Raw genomic sequence first — 18,206 nt, 5'->3', positions numbered from 1 at the left:
TTTCCTTGAACGTATCTTTGCTCTGCTGTTTCCTCTACTAGCAACAGTTCCATACTTCCTCCTATCTGTGGAACTCTTCTTTGCCCTTCAAAATACAGCTCAAATGTCACTTTCACTGGGAAGTCTTCCTCCACTATCATCTCCACTCACCTTGGCAGGATTAATCATGTCCTCATGTGTGCCTCCCTAATGCTTTATTCATATCCATAGTAGAGCATTTACTACATACTATGATACTTTTTTTTTGAGACAGTTTCACTATTGTCACACAGGCTGGAGTGCAATAGCTCAATCTTGGCTCACTGAAACCTCCGCCTCCTGAGTTCAAACGATTCTCCTGCCTCAGCCTCCCAAAGTAGCTGAGATTACAGGCACCCGCCACCACGCCCAGCTAATTTTTTTTGTATTTTTAGTTTAGACAGAGTTTCACCATGTTGACCAAGCTGGTCTTGAACTCCTGACCTCAGGTGATCCATCCACTTTGGCCTCCCAAAGTGCTGGGATTACAGGCATGAGCCACCACTCCCCACCCCATGATACTTTCCAAAGCATTTGTCTTCCCATGAATGACACCATATTTACCTTTCTCTCTCCACTTCCTAAAACCAAGCCTATGTGTTCAGGACACTGGATTGGGTTTCCTGACCAAGCACTCCCTTCAGCCATGCCAGTGCTCTGCCTTCTGCACATCTCCAGGAGATTCCTATCACACAGTGACATGATGTTAAGTCCCCATGTACTTTCTTCATGGTATTTACTTTGGTTATGATTTTACATCTACTTATGTGACTCTTTGATTATCTCCTGTCTTTTCTACTAGATAGGAGGGGTTTTATCCCCATGCCTATGGTTTCCTAAAGGCCAAACGTGGCTCCAGGCATATATTAGGAGTTCAACTATATACTGATTGAAAGAAGCCAGGCGCGGTGGCTCAAGCCTGTAATCCCAGCACTTTGGGAGGCTGAGGCGGGTGGATCACGAGGTCAAGAGATCGAGACCATCCTGGTCAACATGGTGAAACCCCGTCTCTACTAAAGATACAAAAAAATTAGCTGGGCATGGTGGTGCGTGCCTGTAATCCCAGCTACTCAGGAGGCTGAGGCAGGAGGATTGCTTGAACCCAGGAGGCGGAGGTTGCGGTGAGCCGAGATCGCGCCATTGCACTCCAGCCTGGGTAACAAGAGCAAAACTCCGTCTCAAAAAATAAAAAATAAAAAATAAAAAAAGAAAGAATACATAAACATTGATGCACTATCCATTGAAAGAATAGAAGAAACTAAGGGGGTCTCCTAGCCCAGTTCCTCTACCCCTGCAGCATTTGCTTAAGAGTGGCTATGTAACTTCCCCTTTCTTTTTACAGACAGGGAAGTAGTTACAGGCAGACTCCTCAGTAAACTAGCAGCAGAGCACGAACGTCCAGTAGACAAGTATCCTATATATGCTGGATGAATAAGAGCCCCAGGGTGTCTTTTTCCTGTCCAGTTCACTTCTCTGGGATACAGTTCCCTTGAGCCATTCCTAATCTGTATTCTGGATAAACTCATCCCTAAATTTGTAGGGCCTCTCAGCAGGGCCCTAGGTTATACCACCCTTAATCATTCAGATGGCTCACAGGCACTAGAAAGGGCTCTCCTGTCAGAAACGGGGTCCAAGGTACTGCCTGGGAGGAGCCGAGGGGGTCTTGCTTGACCATCGTCTCCCCGACATCCAGCCTCGAGTCTGGGCAGGATGCTGCATTTACTAAACCCACGTACTTCACTGTTTATCAAATTTAATTCTCCCAATAATCCTATGTGTCTTCATTACCTGTATTTCATAGATGAGGAAAACTAAACTAAGTTTTTTTTTTTTTTTTTTTTGAGACAGAATCTCACTCTATTGCTGAGGCTGGAGTGCAATGGTGTGATCTTAGCTCACTGCAACCTCTGTCTCCTGGGCTCAAGTGATCCTTCACCTCAGCCTCTTGAGTAGCTGGGACTAGAGTCGCACACCACCATGCCCAGCTAATTAAAAAAAATTTTTTTTTTTAGAGACAGGGTGTTACTATGTTACCCAGGCTGATCTCAAACTCCTGAGCTCAAGCGATCCTCCCACCTTGGCCTCTCAAAGTGCTGGGATTACAGGTGTGAGGCACCACACCTGGCCCTTAACTTTGTTTAAAGTGGGTTTTCCCAAACAAGTGTTTTTGTTTTTTAATAGTGTCTTGCTATGTTTCCTAGGCTGGAGTGCAGTGGCTATTCACAGGCCGTGATTTTAGCACACCACAGCCTCAAACTTCTGGGCTCAAGCGAGCTTCCTGCCTCAGTTTCCCCAGTAACTGGGATTACAGGTGCCCAACACAAGTGTTTAGTTTTTATAAAATCAACTATATATTTTCTTCCTTTGTGGTTACTGCCTTAGAAGTTGCACTTAGAGCATCCTCCCTTGCCCAATGATTATGAGAAACTTATCTACACTTTAATAGTATATTTAGTCTAGAAATATATGTATAAAAAAATTTAAAAAATAAAAAATAAAAAAAAGAAATATATGTATATATAAATTCTTGAGAATATTAGTATGATATTTTTGTAAAAGAAAAAATATCTTCGAGTGTACACATGGAATAATATAGAAGTTTACATATAAAAATGTAAGTGGCCGGGCGCGGTGGCTCAAGCCTGTAATCCCAGCACTTTGGGAGGTCGAGGCGGGTGGATCACGAGGTCAAGAGATCGAGACCATCCCGGTCAACATAGTGAAACCCCGTCTCTACTAAAAATAAAAAACATTAGCTGGGCATGGTGGCACGTGCCTGTAATCCCAGCTACTCGGGAGGCTGAGGCAGGAGAATTGCCTGAACCCAGGAGGCGGAGGTTGCGGTGAGCCGAGATCGTGCCATTGCACTCCAGCCTGGGTAACAAGAGCGAAAACTCTTGTCTCAAAAAAAAAAAAAAAAAGAAGTTTACATATAAAAATGTAAATTATGGGGGGCCAGGCACAGTGGCTCACACCTGTAATCCTAGCACTTTGGGAGGCCCAAGCAGGTGGATCACGAGGTCAGGAGTTCAAGACCACCCTGGCTAACAGGGTGAAACCCTGTTTCTACTAAATATACAAAAAACTGGCTGGGCATGGTGGCACACGCTTATAATCCAAGCTACTTGGAAGGCTGAGGCAGAAGAATTGCTTGAACCCAGGAGGAGGAGGTTGCAGTGAGCGGAGATTGTACCGCTGCACTTCAGCCGGGGGACAGAGTGAGACTCTGTCTCAAAAAAAAAAAAAAAAAAAAAATGTAAATTATGGGCTAGGCGCAGTGGCTCACGACTGTAATCCCAGCCCTTTGGGAGGCCAAGGTAGGCAGATTACCTGAGGTCAGGAGTTTGAGACCATTCCTGGCTAACATAGTTAAACCCTGTTTCTCCTAAAAATACCAAAAAATTAGCCAGGTATCATGGCACATGCCTGTAATCCCAGCTACTCGGGAGGTGGATGCGGGAGAATCACTTGAATCCAGGAGGCGGAGGTTGCAGTGAGCTGAGATCGCACCACTGCACTATAGCTTGGGCAACAAAAGTGATGGTGGCTCATGCCTGTAATCTCAGTACTTTGGGAGGCTGAGGTGGGTGGATCACCTGAGATCGGGAATTCAAGACCAGCCTGGCCAACATGGTGAAAACTTGTCTCTACTAAAAATACAAAAAAATTAGCTGGGCATATGACACATGCCTGTAATTCCAGCTACTTGGGAGACTCAGATAGGAGAATCGCTTGAATCCGGAAGGCAGAGGTTGCAGTGAGCCAAGATCACACCACTGCATACTACAGCCTGGGTGACAGATTGAGACTCTGTTTCAAAAAAAAAAAAAAAAAAAAAAAAGTAAATTATGATTATCTGGGTGGTAGTATTAAACTTTATTTTTATTTATCTTTATTTTTCATATTTCCAAAATGAACATAATTTCTTAAAAAAAAAAAAAACTATGTCCAAAACATGGTCAGTCTTGGGGGGAAAAAAAAAAAAATCAAAAGTAGGCCAGGTGCAGTGGCTCACACCTGTAATGCCAGCACTTTGGGAGGCTAAGGTAGGCGGGTCATGAGGTCAAGAGATTGAGACCAGCCTGGCCAATATGGTGAAACCCCATCTCTACTAAAAATAGAAAAATCAGCAGGGCATGGTGGCAGGTGCCTGTAATCCCAGCTACTTGGGAGGCTGAGGCAGGAGAAACGCTTGAATCTGGAAGGTGGAGGTTGCAGAGAGCCGAGATCGTGCCATTGCACTCCATCCTGGGCAACAGAGCAAGACTCCGTCTCAAGAAAAAAAAAAAAATCAAAAGTAAATTGGATTATCATTATCCAATCCAAGATATCAACAGCCATGATTCTTGGTGGAAGGGAGTAACACCCCCACTCGCCACACCCCTCCTACACACCTGGGCTTAAGTCTGCAAGTTTGACAAGGCATATCTACATATGCAATACTAAATTGTTTTTCAGTTTGGGGGTAGGGTGGAACCTAACAACATCATTTTGTGATGCTACTAACAAAAGAACTTCACAAAATCCAGGCTCATAAAACATTTGTTTAAACACTACTGTGGCCAGGAAGAGTGAAAGCAGGGACTGGAGTGGATATTTGTAGACTCATGTTCAGAGCAGCATTATTCACAATTCCCAAAAGGTGGAAGCAACCCAGATGTCCATCGACAATGAATGAATAAACAGAACGCAGTATAGACATACAATGGGGTATCAGCCTTCAAAAGGAGTGAAATTTTGACACATGCTACAATATCCATACCCCTGTGCCCACCTCTTCCAGGCACAGCCCTTGGTCCTTGCTGCATCTCCCTTAAAAACACAGGAACATTTAGAGGTTTACTTTACAAAGGATATCACAGCCGGAAAGGACCCCAGACATAACAATGGTAGCCCATCCACTTCATTTTAGAGATGAGGAAAGTGACATCCAAACAGGTAAAGGGCTGCCTGGAGAGCCCATGGTGAATTAACGGCACAGTTGGAAGCATCCAACTGTGGCAACACGGATGAACCTGAAGCATTACGCTAAGTGAAATATGCCAGTTACAGAAGGACAAATATGGTATGATTCCACTTAGAAGAGGTTCCTAGAGTAGTCAAATTCATAGAGACAGAAAGTAGAATGGTGGCTGTCAGGGGATGGGGGAGGAGGGAATGAGGACTTGGCATTTGATGGGTACTGAGTTTCACTTGAGCTAGGTGTAGTGGCACATGCTTGTAGTCCCAGCTATTCAAGAGGCTGAGGTGGGAGAATTACATGAGCCTAGGAGTTCAAGCTAAAATCGCACCAGTGTACCCCAGCCTGGGTGACAGAGTAAGTTTCTGTCTCCAAAAAACAAAAAACAGAACTTCAGTTGAGAAAGATTAAGAAGTTCTGGAGCTGGATGGTGGGGATAGTTGTACAACAATGTAAATGTACTTAATGCCACAGAACTGTACATTTAAAAATGATTAAATGCTAAATTCTGTTATGTATTTGTTACCACAATAAAAACAAAAACTACTGCCCTGGCCGGGCATGGTGGCTCAAGCCTGTAATCCCAGCACTTTGGGAGGCTGAGGCGGGTGGATCACGAGGTCAAGAGATCGAGACCATCCTGGTCAACATGGTGAAACCCCATCTCTACTAAAAATACTGAAAATTATCTGGGCATGGTGGCGTGTGCCTGTAATCCCAGCTACTCAGGAGGCTGAGGCAGGAGAATTGCCTGAACCCAGGAGGCGGAGGTTGCGGTGAGCCGAGATCGCGCCATTGCACTCCAGCCTGGGCAACAAGAGCGAAACTCCCTCTCAAAAAAACAAAAAACAAAAAACTACTGCCCTATGAAAAAAATGTCCTAAATCTTTAGCAAGGCATAAGAGATCTATCACAATATGTCCCAATTTATCAGTAATCTCTCTTCATTTCCTACAACTTCCCCTTGTTGCTGCTTAAGAAAAGGAATCTTTTTTATTCCCCCTTCTATCCTGGCACCTAGAATAGTATCTGACATAGTTATAGGTGGTTTGTTCTGACTGAGTGACTGCTTTAACGTCACTAAACGTTTTGTTATTCCTCTAGTAATCATCCATGTACCTTCACACCTTCACATATGGGCCTTTATATGTGAGTCATTCTTCCTTGAATAGCTATCCTCTTCTTCACTCAGCAAACACCTATTAATTCTCTTTTCTTTCCTTCTGTATTTTGAGACAGGGTCTCGCTCTGTCGCCCAAGCTGGAGTGCAGTGGCATGATCGTGGCTCACTGCTGCATCTACCTCCCCAGCTCAAGCGATCCTCTGGCCTCAGCCACCACAAGTAGCTGGAACTACAGGCATGTGCCATGACAGCCATCTAATTTTTATTTTTTGTTTGAGACAGAGTCTCACTCACTCTGTTACCCAGGCTGGAATGCAGTGGTGTGATCTCAGCTCACTGCAACCTCCATCTCCTGGGTTCATGTGATTCTCCTGCTTTAGCCTCTGGAATAGCTGGAATTACAGGTACACACCACCACGCCTGGCTAATTTTTTTATTTTTAGTAGAGACGGGGTTTCACCATGTTGGCCAGGCCGGTCCCGAACTCCTGGCCTCAAGTGATCCAACCACCTTGGCCTCCCAAAGTGCTGGGATAGCAGGCATGAGCCACCACCCCCAGCCATAATTTTTGTATTTTTTGTAGAGACAAAGTTTAGCCATGTTGCTCAGGCTGGTCTCGAACTCCTGAGCTCAAATGATGCGCCCGCCTCGGCCTCCCAGAGTGTTGGAATTATGGGCGTGAGCCACTGTGCCTGGCCTTATTAATTGTTTAGGACCCAGAAACATTATCACTTCTGTTGGGTCTTTCTCCAAAGAGGTGTCATTTACACCTTCATTATTTCCTACCATTTTATACAAGATTACAACCTCTATTTAGCACATCTTATTATTTGCATACATGTTTTTCCCAACCACTCTAAGTCCTGGGACAACATATCTTTTTCTTTCAGTTCAAGTTTAGAGCTTGGCACATAGTAAAAGCCTTCCTAAAGGTTGCACGAAAGAGCAAATGATTTTAATTTCCACAAACTTTAGGCTGCCTTGACTGGCCTCTACCTGTGAATGTGAGTCACCTGCTGTTACCTTCAGAACCTCAGGAACTTCAGACCCAATTCATCCTGGCTCCCCAGTGGGTTCAGAAAGACCCAAGTGCACAGGGGGCCAACATCGGCCAATCCTAGGGTGGGAAAAAGTTAGGTATCCATGCCCCTGTGCCCACCTCTTCCAGGCACAGCCCTTGGTCCTTGCTCTAGCTCTGCTAAAGACATGGAAAACATTAAGAGGTTCCGTTTAGGCCGGGCGTAGTGGCTCACGCCTGTAATCCAAGCACTTTGGAGGCCAAGGCAGGAGGATCACCCGAAGTCGGGAGTTCAAGACCAGACTGACCAACAAGGTGAAAACCCGTCTTAAAATAAAAAATAAAAAAAAAAGGAAGTTCACTTTACAAAAATATTACAGCTGGAAAGGGCCTCAGTGGTAGCCCATCCACTTCATTTTACAGACGAGGAAAGTGAGGTCCAAACAAATAAAAGGGCCGACTGGAAAGCCCGTGGTAAATTAATGGCAGAGTCGGAACTACAGCCCAGGCCTCTCTCCTCTCTAAAGTCTAAAGCATTCTTGGAGTTGTTTCCTCTTCTGTAAAACGGGGTGAAAAATTAGCCTCTCAGGACAGTGGTGAGGAGCAAATGAGATAATGAATGCGAAATAAATTATTAGCAACAAACTCAAAGCAGAGCGAGCTGGTGTAGAGGAATCTAGTCGGTGTCCGGAGACCTGTGTTCCGGTCACGTCATCTCTGAGCCTCAGTCTCCTCATCTCTGAGCCTCAGTCTCCTTATCTACAAATGCAGGGACCTGGCCCGGCTGACCGCCGAGACCCTTTCAGCTCTGCCGACCCTGAGGCCTTTCCTGTGGGGCGGACCCTGGGGTAAAAAAACGAGGGAGCTTGCGGGGGCCCTCGAGTTACCATCCTGCAGCAGCGCAGTCTTCTCGGCCGTCCGCAGACTCTCCAACCATCCCGTCACCGCCATCTTTCTTCTGCAAAGCAGCGCGCCCGGCCGCTGCCATGGCAACCTTTCCACTGAGGGTCACTTCCGGCTGACTCGGAAGCTATTCTGGCCATTTGCCCTCCTTTTCCCCTTCGCCCGCTCTCATTGGCTCTCCTGGTAAGTGGTTTATTCCTGCCTGCCAGCGGGTGATCAGCTTGGCCAGTTGTCGAACCCACCGGGGGACCGACTTCGGGGTTTGGAGAGGGACTCTTGGGGCCGGGGTTGGGCGCTCCAGCTTTCCTCTAGCCCGGAGCTGGGATTCCCCGGCCTGCACCAGCTGCGTACACGGCGGGTGCATCACACCTGCCCGGGTCTTCTCCACCCCCAGCTGCGATACCGAGACTCTTCCAATCCCGGAGGGTGTCCCACACCTGCTGCGGCCGTGCCCCATCTCCCCGCAGCTGTGGGGCTGAGCACTCCCCTGCCGAGAGGCTGAGACCAGGGCAGGTGCAGGGCGTTCCCACTCACCCCCGAAAGTCCCACTCCTTAGGTTTTCCTCTGCAACTCTGTGTTGAAGGTAGAGAAATATTATGTGGGGTTTATGGTGCAGGTTCTCCCCAGTCTCCGCTCCACTTCCTAAAGCTCTATTCCCTAGCCCAGTATCCCATTTTGGCAAAGCCCTTCGGAAGGGGGCTGCAGCAGTAGAGCTGTGCTGAATCTTTAGAGCAACCCCACTGAGGAATGGTGGTGTTTCCTGCTCCTCAAAAGTACCCCCAATGGTCCCAGTCTTCTCGTTTCCCCTAATACTCCGAAAGACTAATACTTTGAAAGGCTGGGGAGTGTGAAGCTAGGCTACACCAGTCAAGTTTAACAGGGTTTGAGGAGGCCCCCCACCACCACCACTGCCTCCCCGAACTGGGCTGCTATCCCCAAGGCCTGGTCAGGAAACACCCTACCTCCATAGGCAAATAGGTTGGAGAGCCTAAATTCTGAATTTCCACTTGACAGCTGCCTTGACCAACCCTCTAATAGACTGGGATCCAGCCATACTTCAATGGATCCCAGGGGTATCTTGAAGGCATTTCCCAAGCGGAAGAAAATTCATGCCGATGCATCATCAAAAGTACTTGCAAAGATTCCCAGGAGGGGAGAGGGAGAAGAAGCAGAAGGTGAGCTAACCCACCCTCAGAACCCTCGTTCCCTTGGACCCTCAGCCTTCATGTGCTTCAGCCCTACGTTGTTCATGTCCAGAATCAGATACTGGAGCTGACTTTGCCTGTCCAGGGCTTGCAGGTCTGTTTGTACCTGCTTTGTACTAAGCTTGGTCCTGGGTCTGGGACAGGCCATTTGCTGTGTTATCTTCTTTTCTACCCAAAGACCTCTATTAATCAGAAAAGACTCCCTGGACCCTCAGGGAATGACCAGTAGAATTTTTACCCTGGGGGACTGGGCAAAAATCCCCTCCATTACCCGGGTTTGTTGTTAGTTGTTTTGCAGCCAAATTGACAAATAAGTGGCAGAGGCTTTGGGGACAGGATTGTCAGGTCTGGCAGACTGTAAGGGCAAGAAACATATAATGGCAAGAAATATGTGCTTTGTTGAAAGAATAAATGATAAGGGATTCAAAGTAAGGAGGGAGGCGGGGTGTGGTGGCTCATGCATGTAATCCTAGCACTTTGGGAGGCTGAGGCAGGCAGATCACCTGAGCTCAGGAGCGCGAGACCAGCCTGAGCAACATGGCAAAATCCCGTCTCTACTAAAAATACAAAAAATTAGCCAGGCATGGTGGTACACACCTGTAACCCCAGCTACTTGGGAGGCTGAGGCATGAGAATTGCTTGAACCTGGGAGATGGAGGTTGCAGTGAGCTGAGATCATGCTACTGCACTCCTGCCTGGGCGACAGAGTGAGCCTGTCTCAAAAAAAAAACAAAAACAAAACAAAGTAAGAAGGGAGGAGGCATTAATTCAACAGATATTTACAGTTTACTTACAATGTGCCAGATACTTCTAGGTTGCACCAGGAAACAGGATTTATCCTTGTCCGGGGCCGGCGAGGTGGCTCACACCTGTAATCCCAATACTTCGGGAGATTAAGGCGGGCAGATCATGAGGTCAAGAGATTGAGACCACCCTGGCCAACATGGTGAAACCCCATCTCTACTAAAAATACAAAAATTAGTTAGGCATGGTGGTGCTTGCCTGTAATCTCAGCTACTCGGGAGGCTGAGGCAGGAGAATTAGTTGAACCCAGGAGGCGGAGGTTGCAGTGAGCTGAGGTCACGCCATTGCACTCCAGCCTGGGCAACAGAGTGAGACTCCATCTCCAAAAAAAAAAAAGAAAAAGAAAAGAAAAAAATTCTTGGCCCTTGCATTCAAGTGCTGGCCTGTGAGAAAATTTGCTATATGTAGAAAGGAAACTGGATGGAAGGGAAATGCTTATTTTCAGGGTAGGGGACTGTAAACACTTCATTCAGATCATGTTAGAAGTTATGTTGTAGCCAGGGGGTGGCAGATAAAAATAAAAATGTTACAACAGTAGTCATCTGGATGTTCCTTCCACAGAGTGGCTGAGCTCCCTTCGGGCCCATGTTGTACGCACTGGCATTGGACGAGCCCGGGCAGAACTCTTTGAGAAGCAGATTGTCCAGCATGGTGGCCAGCTATGCCCTGCCCAGGCCCCAGGTGTCACTCACATTGTGGTGGATGATGGCATGGACTATGAGCGGGCCCTCCGCCTTCTCGGCTTACCCCAGCTTCCCCAGGGTGCTCAGCTGGTGAAGTCAGCCTGGCTGAGCTTGTGCCTTCAGGAGAGGAGGCTCGTGGATGTAGCTGGATTCAGCATCTTCATCCCTTGTAGGTGGGCTGATCCCAGTCTTTTTTTCAAATGTTTTCTAGTAGCATCTTGAGCTCTCTTCTTAAATTATTAAAAATAACTACCATTAATTTAAAAGTTAGCCAGGCATGGTAGTGTGTGCCTGTAGTCCCAGCTACAAGAGGCTAGGGTGGGAGGACTGATTGAGCCCGGGAGGTTGGGACTGCACTGAGCCTTGATTGCAACACCTCACTCCACCCTGGGTGACAGAGCAAGACCCTGTCTCAAAAGAAATCCCGAACACCTCAAAAAACTCATTGTTTTAATTGGACACACTGGGAAACCAAGTCTTTTGGAGTGCAGAAAGACTGGGGACAGATATAGGGTGAGACCTTTGGTGTCTTAACCACCTATCACCATCCCCATAGGTACTTGGACCAGCCACAGCCCAGCAAGACAGAGCCGGATTCTTCTATTCCTTCTGGCACCCATGAGGCCCTGCTTCAGACAGTGCTTTTTCCTCCTCCTTCTCCCACCAGACCTCTCTCCCCTCCCCAAAAGGCAAAAGAGGCACCAAACACCCAAGCCCAGGTCAGGAGCCTCCCATCCCTCAGAGGTCCCTTCCCCTAGGAAGCAGATCACAGAAATGGGGAGGGCCTGATGGCTGTTCAGGAAGTCCCAGGCCCCTGAGAGAGGAGTGCTATTGTGAAGCCACTTAGCTCTTCCTAACACTCAGCACTGCCGCATTCATCTAGGCCGCATCTACCACACACCATTGGGGATCCTAGGGCTAGGCACTGTGGAGAGCTTAAGGGAGTGTGGCCCCACACTCAAGGAGATCCAAGTCTGATGCAGAAGGCCTGCCCCATTCTTAGGTCTGACTAGAAGACCCTCGCCCTGACAAAGAAGATGACCCCATGACCCCCACCTTCAAGGATCCCTTCTCCTGGAGAATAAGAATTTATTGTTTCCTTTCCTTCTCTGCCCCAAGCCCATCTCTGATGATGAAACCAGTGATGGGGAAGAAACCCAGGTTAGCGCAGCTGATCTGGAAGCCCTCATCAGTGGCCACTACCCCACCTCCATTGAGGGAGACTGTGAGCCTCGCCTAGCCCCTGAGGTCCTGGATAAGTGGGTCTGTGCACACCCCTCAAGCCAGAAGGTGACCAACCACAACCTCCATATCACAGAGAAGCTGGAAGTTCTGGCCAAAGCCTACAGTGTCCAGGGGGACAAGTGGAGGGCCCTGGGCTATGCCAAGGCCATCAATGCCCTCAAGAGCTTCCACAAGCCTGTCACCTCGTACCAGGTACCCAGGGGCTGGGGTGGGAAGAGGGGTCTTTTCTTTACTAGCCAGGGGTTAGTGAAGGCGCTGCCAGTCACCGGTGGGGTTCTGGTACAATGGTGAAGATTTTATTATAGGACTTGCACTTCCTTTTTTTTCTAAAAGGAAAATTGATGAAAGCAGATTGGCAAAATCTTGATAGTTGTTGAAGCTGGGAGATGGGTACTTGGGGGTGTGTTAAACTGATCCTTCTACTTTTGAATTTTTTAACATAATAAGTTTTTTAATTTTCTTTTTGTTTATTTATTTAGTAGAGATGGGGTTTCGCCATGTTACCCAGGCTGGTCTCAAACACCTGGGCTCCAGTGATCCACCTTCCTCAGCCCTGCAAAGTGCTGGGATTACAGACATGAACCACTGTGCCCAGTCTAAAAGGTTTTTAAAAAGAAGTTTAGACTCTTAAGCCTAACAGACCAGGGTTTGAATTCTGGTTCCTGTCACTCACTGTGTGACTCTAGTCAAGTTACTTAAACTCTCAGAGCATCAGTTTTCTCATTAGTAAAAAGGGGCTACTATTCAATGAGATGGAACATGTACCACAGGGCCTGACATACAGTAAGCCCTCACTAAATGTTAGCTCTTGCTGTTGGAAAGATGATGATGATGATGGTGGCGGTGGTGGTGACTAATATCATCATTATTTTTTACTTCTTACTGCTGATCTCCAAAAGACAAATTATCCAGCCCTCATTCTATCCAAAATTCTCATCTTTATCTACAACCCAAGCTTTACACAGACACACAGTTGCCAGGCAGCCAGGCTGGCTTTTCTGCTAGCATCTGCTAGAGAAGTCAGCTTCCTTTCCACTGGCTCTACCTCCTCCATCTCCTCACTCTTCTTTCTTGCCTCTGCCTCCTCCTCTAGGAGGCCTGCAGTATCCCTGGAATTGGGAAGCGGATGGCTGAGAAAGTCGTGGAGATCCTGGAGAGCGGGCATCTGCGGAAGCTGGACCATATCAGTGAGAGCGTGCCTGTCTTGGAGCTCTTCTCCAACATCTGGGGAGCTGGAAGCAAGACTGCCCAGATGTGGTACCAACAGGTCACACGCTAGCCCAGCCCCTACTTCAGTTTTGCTGTGTCTCAGAGTTCTCTACCCTTTTCTCTGATGGGAATGCACCCACAGTATAGGGAGACCATTTTTTCGAGGAAACCAGGACTCATATAGACCCCTTAGCTCCCAGAGCAGCCTTGTTGCTTGATATCCTTAAGAATGAGTAAGCAGAGACAAGAAGTATGTTTCTCTGTCTCCCCAGACCAGCAAGGGCCTTCCTAAGGAGGCGAGGTCTTGACACTGCATGTCTAGAGCAGTGGTTCCCAATCCTGGCTCTACTCACAATCACCAGGGGAGCTTGGTGATGACGAAGATGCCCAGGCCCATCCTCAGACTGATGGAATCGTGAACCAGTATTTTAGGATAGTGGCAAGGCTGGATTATGGCATGTTTTCCATACCCCCTGCCTTTCCCAAGTCCTGCTGAGTATAGACCCAACCACCCCTAGGACAGTCCTGCCCCTAGCCTTCCCTAGTCCGGGGCAATAGAAGCCTCGTGTGTGCTCACTCATACCTCTTCATTGGTCTTGGAGCCTCACATCCTCCCATCTGGCTGCTTTTTTCCAGGGCTTCCGAAGTCTGGAAGAAATCCGCAGCCAGGCCTCCCTGACGACCCAGCAGGCCATTGGCCTGAAGCATTACAATGACTTCCTGGAACGCATGCCCAGAGAGGAGGCTGCAGAGATCGAGCAGACAGTAAGCAGTGTCCCAGAGCAGTGAGGACAGCCAGGTCCTGCTGTAAGGTCTTGGGTCAAAGCCAAGAACCCCTGACTCCTCAGCTGGGGAGCAAGCAGGCAGAGGAAACTGGGTCACCAGAGGTTGAGGAGAGAGCAAGTTGAAACTGAAGCTCCAGGCCCAGAGGCAGGGGGGTTGGTGGCTTTGGGAGGAAAGAGCTGTAACATCAGCCTTCTGGATTCTAGTTCTCGGAAGTCAGACCTATTAGGATTGGATTTGATTCTTGCCTGGTTGGTGTTAGGACTGGGTTAATGTTAGGGTTAGATTACAGGCGGATTATATCTGTATTACATGAGGTTAGGGTAGATCAGGACAGAGGTTTTTAATGTTTTTAAATTTTATTTTATTTTTATTTCACCAACTTCTTGAGAACCTGATGAAAACTGTGGGCTGTTTTCTCCCCAGAATGCACAAATGTGCAAAGGTTTTTGTTTTTCCCGGATGTATGGACCACCCGAGGCCGGCTCAGGATTTGGGGCAGAGTTGGTGTAGGAGCACAGTGCCAGTAGGATTCGGTTTGTGGCTGGAAGAAAGCTCCATCAAGATCGAGTTAAGACCAGGCGCCGTGGCTCATGCCTTTAATCCCAGCACTTTGGGAGAGGCCAGGACGGGTGGGTCATGAGCTCAGGAATTCGAGACCAGCCTGGCCAACATGGTGAAACCCTGTCCCTCTAAAACATACAAAAATTTCCAGCCTGGCCAACATGGCAAAACCTCATCTCTACTGAAAATACAAAAAGTTAGCCGGGTGCTGTGGCTCATGCCTATAATCCCAGTTACTTGGGAGGCCGAGGTGGGAGATTTGTTTGAACCTGGGAGGCAGAGGTTGCAGTGCGCCAAGATCGTGCCACTACACTCTAGCCTGGGCAACAGGGTTCTCAGAGTTCCCTACCCTGTTCTCTGACTCTGTCTCAAAAAAAAAAGAAGATTGAGTTAAAGTTAGGCTTTCGTTAGGCATAGGATTTTCTTAATGCTGGTTGCTTTTAAGTTTTGTAGTTGTCCAAGACATAAGGTTTGGTTTAGAGTTGGGTTAGTGATTAGGTTCATCTGAAACCTAGGTGAGAGACAGACTATACTGCATTTAGGGCTTGGCGTGTCATTTGTTCAGTGGGCATTAGGATTAGGAGCTGCTTGTGAGAGGCAGAGTTGCTCACTTTTGTCGGGGATACTGATAGAGTGGGATCCCATGGGGACTGGCCCAGTTTGGTCGAAATCAGCCTCCAGCTCCATTCCAGGCCACAGGGCTGTGAGGCCGGTGTGAGATGGATGGACAGGCCTCTTTGTCTGCCCATCACCAGGTCTTGGTGCTAGTGATGACCCCGTCACTCAGCCATGGTGTCACTCAGCCATGGTGTCCGGGCATGGAGAATGCTGCAGTCAGTCCCCAGCCTGTTGGAACAAAAGAGGCTTCCCACCTGGCCTCCCATGCCCCTATGTCAGGGCTCCAGCCATAGGAGTTTTGATGGGATTACTCATGTGGACCTCCTCCTTCCATTCTCTTGGGAGGCGCAAGAAGGGAGTATGGGGATTAGCAGAGCCCTCCTGTCACGAGACTTGAGGTATCAGGCCCCAGAATTCTCAGTGTCCTGGGGTGGAGGCGGGAGGTCATCTGCATATGAAAGAACTTCAGTGTCTCAGGGGTGGAAGTTTATTTTTCCTCTGAGAGGGGCAATCCTTCAGCTGACAGTTGCTGTCTCAGCTCCCTCCCCACCAAGAAAGGATGTGGTGTGGGTTCAGAACTGCCCCTTCTTTGCTTTCTTTCCTCTGCTTTCCCACAGGTGCAGCTGGATTTCTGTGCTCCGCTTTCTCCCAGGCCTGGGCCTGGGCCATGCTGCCAGCCACCTGCTCAGGCCTGAAGCCCCAGCTCACACATTCCACCTCTAGCTCCAAATCAGTAGATATCTGGGGCTGCCTAGACCTGTCTGAGGGCTTTCAGCACCTGGCCCCTTGTCCTAAGTGGAGTTTCACAGAATGGGCACGTGGGCTGGGGCATAGAGAACCTGTGTTTCCCTATCCTTAAAGAGTTCCACAGGGCAAGCTCAGTGCCCACTCTCAGAAGCAGAGCTGGCACCTTCTCCCATCTCTCCTCAGTCTTGCCTCCTGCACAGTGAGCTTCTTTTCTGTCCTAGCGAAGGGAAAGAACAGCAGCTCCTCAGGGTCGATTACCCAGGGCTGGCAGCAGGCCTCTGGGAATGGGCATAAGCTGAGGGTGTGGGCCCGAGTTAGGGAAAGCCCTTGTGCTGCGGTAGGAGAGGAGCTTCCCAAGCTGCTCATCTGTCATTGCTCTCTTTCCCAGGTCCAGAAAGCAGCCCAGGCCTTTAACCCCAGGCTGCTCTGTGTGGCATGTGGCTCATACCGACGGGGAAAGGTGACCTGTGGTGATGTTGACGTGCTCATCACTCACCCAGATGGCCGGTCCCACCAGGGTATCTTCAGCCGCCTCCTTGACAGCCTTCGGCAGCAAGGTATTAGCTCTATCTCTGGGTGAGCAGGTTGATGGAGGGCAGCACAGGCCTGGGGGCCCCTGAGAGGGAGAACCTCACAGTTTCAGTCCTGAGGCAGGAAGCAGGGGAACAGTGCCCTGCCAGCATCCCGCCTCTCTGTCGGGGCTGGGATCCTCTCAAGGGAGGGATGACGCAGCCCTGCCATACCTTTGTGGAGGTGCTCAGTGAACGCTGCAGGCCGAGGATCTCATTTGATCTCCCTGCCACACCTATGTGGAGGTGCTCAGTGAGCCCTAAAGGCCGAGGGTCTCATCTGATCTCTCCATGACACTATGGGGGGAGATGGGAATTACTATCCATGTTTTATAGAAAAGGAGAAGGGCCCAGAGAGGGTAGTGACCCCAGCTAATGCCTGGGCAAGCCCCAGCTTAGAGATCAGGAGAGACCTGGGAGGCTGGGATGGCCCAGGTCTGGCTCCCTGCCCTCCCAGTGGTCCCCTCTGTTGGGCCAGGGTTCCTCACAGACGACTTGGTGAGCCAAGAGGAGAATGGTCAGCAACAGAAGTACTTGGGGGTGTGCCGGCTCCCCGGGCCAGGGCGGCGGCACCGGCGCCTGGACATCATCGTGGTACCCTACAGTGAGTTTGCCTGTGCCCTGCTCTACTTCACCGGCTCTGCACACTTCAACCGCTCCATGCGGGCCCTGGCCAAGACCAAAGGCATGAGTCTGTCAGAACATGCCCTCAGCACTGCTGTGGTCCGGAACCCCCAAGGCTGCAAGGTGGGGCCTGGCCGAGTGCTGCCTACTCCCACTGAGAAGGATGTCTTCAGGCTCTTAGGCCTCCCCTACCGAGAACCTGCCGAGCGGGACTGGTGACCCCTCACTGGGGGTGCTGAGGACAGCCGGGTTGGACTGGCTGCCCCTCCTGGCCATCAGTACTCCCTCCAGCCTCAGCTGGCCGAACCTTGCTGCTCCAAACACCAGCTTCCTCAGGGAGCTGGGCCCAGGGCTCTGGGCCTGAAGGCAAGAGCCAGCCTGGCTCCCAGGTTCTGCCTTGCCCTCTCCCAGGCAGGAGCTGGCTCCCGTCCCTTCTACCTCTCCACTGCCCTCATAGAATTTTGAAAGTAGCCCCTTGTCCCATTTTAAGCAGGAGCTGGTGGCTGGTTTGAAGCCCCAGGTATCCCCTCTCCCTGCTATGGAAAGGTCGAGCTGCTGGGTAGGGCCAGAAGCTGCAGGGGAGGGAAGTGGCCATGCTGTTGGCACTATCCAGGACCCCCTACAGCAGGACAGCTATTCCACACGTGTTCCCTCTACTCACCCCGCTTTCTGGGCAGCGTAGCTGGTGGTACTGGAAAGGGGGTGCCCCAGGCTCAGTGGGGACAGTGTTGGAAGGCCCAGGGGCCCAGTAAAGTGCATTTAGCATTGAACCTGTCTGATGTCTATGAGCTGCAGCAGCCTCTTCCTGCCTTCTTCCACCCAGGCAGGGACAGGATGGGAACTGAAAGGAAGCGCCCAGAAAGGCTGTGGTAACTGCCCTCCAGACAGGCTTGGCCTGTGTCAGCTCCTAAACTCACAGCAAAACAGCAGTGCTGTGACCAGGGAGAATCACGGAGTCAGGTACCAGGAGTGCCTATCTAGCCATCAGCATCTTCTGCAGGCCCTGCCTTAGACCAGGCTTTCAGGGGACATGAGCAAAAGTGACAAGACTCAGGAAACCATTAGGAATAACTAAATGGTGACCTGTGTACACAGACAGGGATGGGCGGTCAGGGAAGGCTTCCCAAAGGATG

The 18,206-nt window shown here is 49.5% G+C and overlaps 2 protein-coding genes across 6 annotated transcripts in view; one reads left to right on the top strand and one right to left on the bottom strand.

Moving 5' to 3' along the window:
• DPCD (deleted in primary ciliary dyskinesia homolog (mouse)) overlaps nt 1-8,120 on the bottom strand; it is a 39,901-nt gene extending 31,781 nt beyond the window's left edge. For both annotated transcript variants that reach the window (XM_074382782.1, XM_003922274.4), the window contains exon 1: nt 8,007-8,120. In XM_074382782.1, the coding sequence (XP_074238883.1) occupies nt 8,007-8,070 (64 nt within the window). In that variant the 5' untranslated portion in view covers nt 8,071-8,120. The remainder of the gene's footprint in view (nt 1-8,006) is intronic.
• Nucleotides 8,121-8,150: 30 nt separating this feature from the next.
• On the top strand, nt 8,151-17,843 carry POLL (DNA polymerase lambda). 4 transcript variants are annotated; one of them, XM_003922277.3, is made up of 9 exons: nt 8,163-8,205; nt 9,037-9,197; nt 10,593-10,887; nt 11,271-11,433; nt 11,834-12,151; nt 13,053-13,226; nt 13,805-13,933; nt 16,269-16,437; nt 16,928-17,843. In XM_003922277.3, the coding sequence occupies exons 2-9, from the start codon at nt 9,083-9,085 to the stop codon at nt 17,290-17,292; spliced, it is 1,728 nt and encodes a 575-aa protein (XP_003922326.2). In that variant the 5' UTR covers nt 8,163-8,205; nt 9,037-9,082; the 3' UTR covers nt 17,293-17,843. The 4 variants fall into 4 exon arrangements, with proteins under 4 accessions (XP_074238881.1, XP_003922326.2, XP_074238880.1 ...); XM_074382779.1 differs by lacking the exon at nt 8,163-8,205 and adding an exon at nt 8,213-8,282; XM_074382781.1 differs by lacking the exons at nt 8,163-8,205; nt 9,037-9,197 and having other exon boundaries at nt 10,759-10,883.
• The last annotated feature ends 363 nt before the right edge of the window (nt 17,844-18,206 follow it).

This window comes from Saimiri boliviensis, chromosome 12 (assembly GCF_048565385.1).
Source record: "Saimiri boliviensis isolate mSaiBol1 chromosome 12, mSaiBol1.pri, whole genome shotgun sequence".
In the NCBI taxonomy this organism is placed as follows: Eukaryota; Metazoa; Chordata; class Mammalia; order Primates; family Cebidae; genus Saimiri; species Saimiri boliviensis.
The sequence above is the reverse complement of the archived record's forward strand: the minus strand, read 5'-3'. Positions and strand labels throughout refer to the sequence as shown.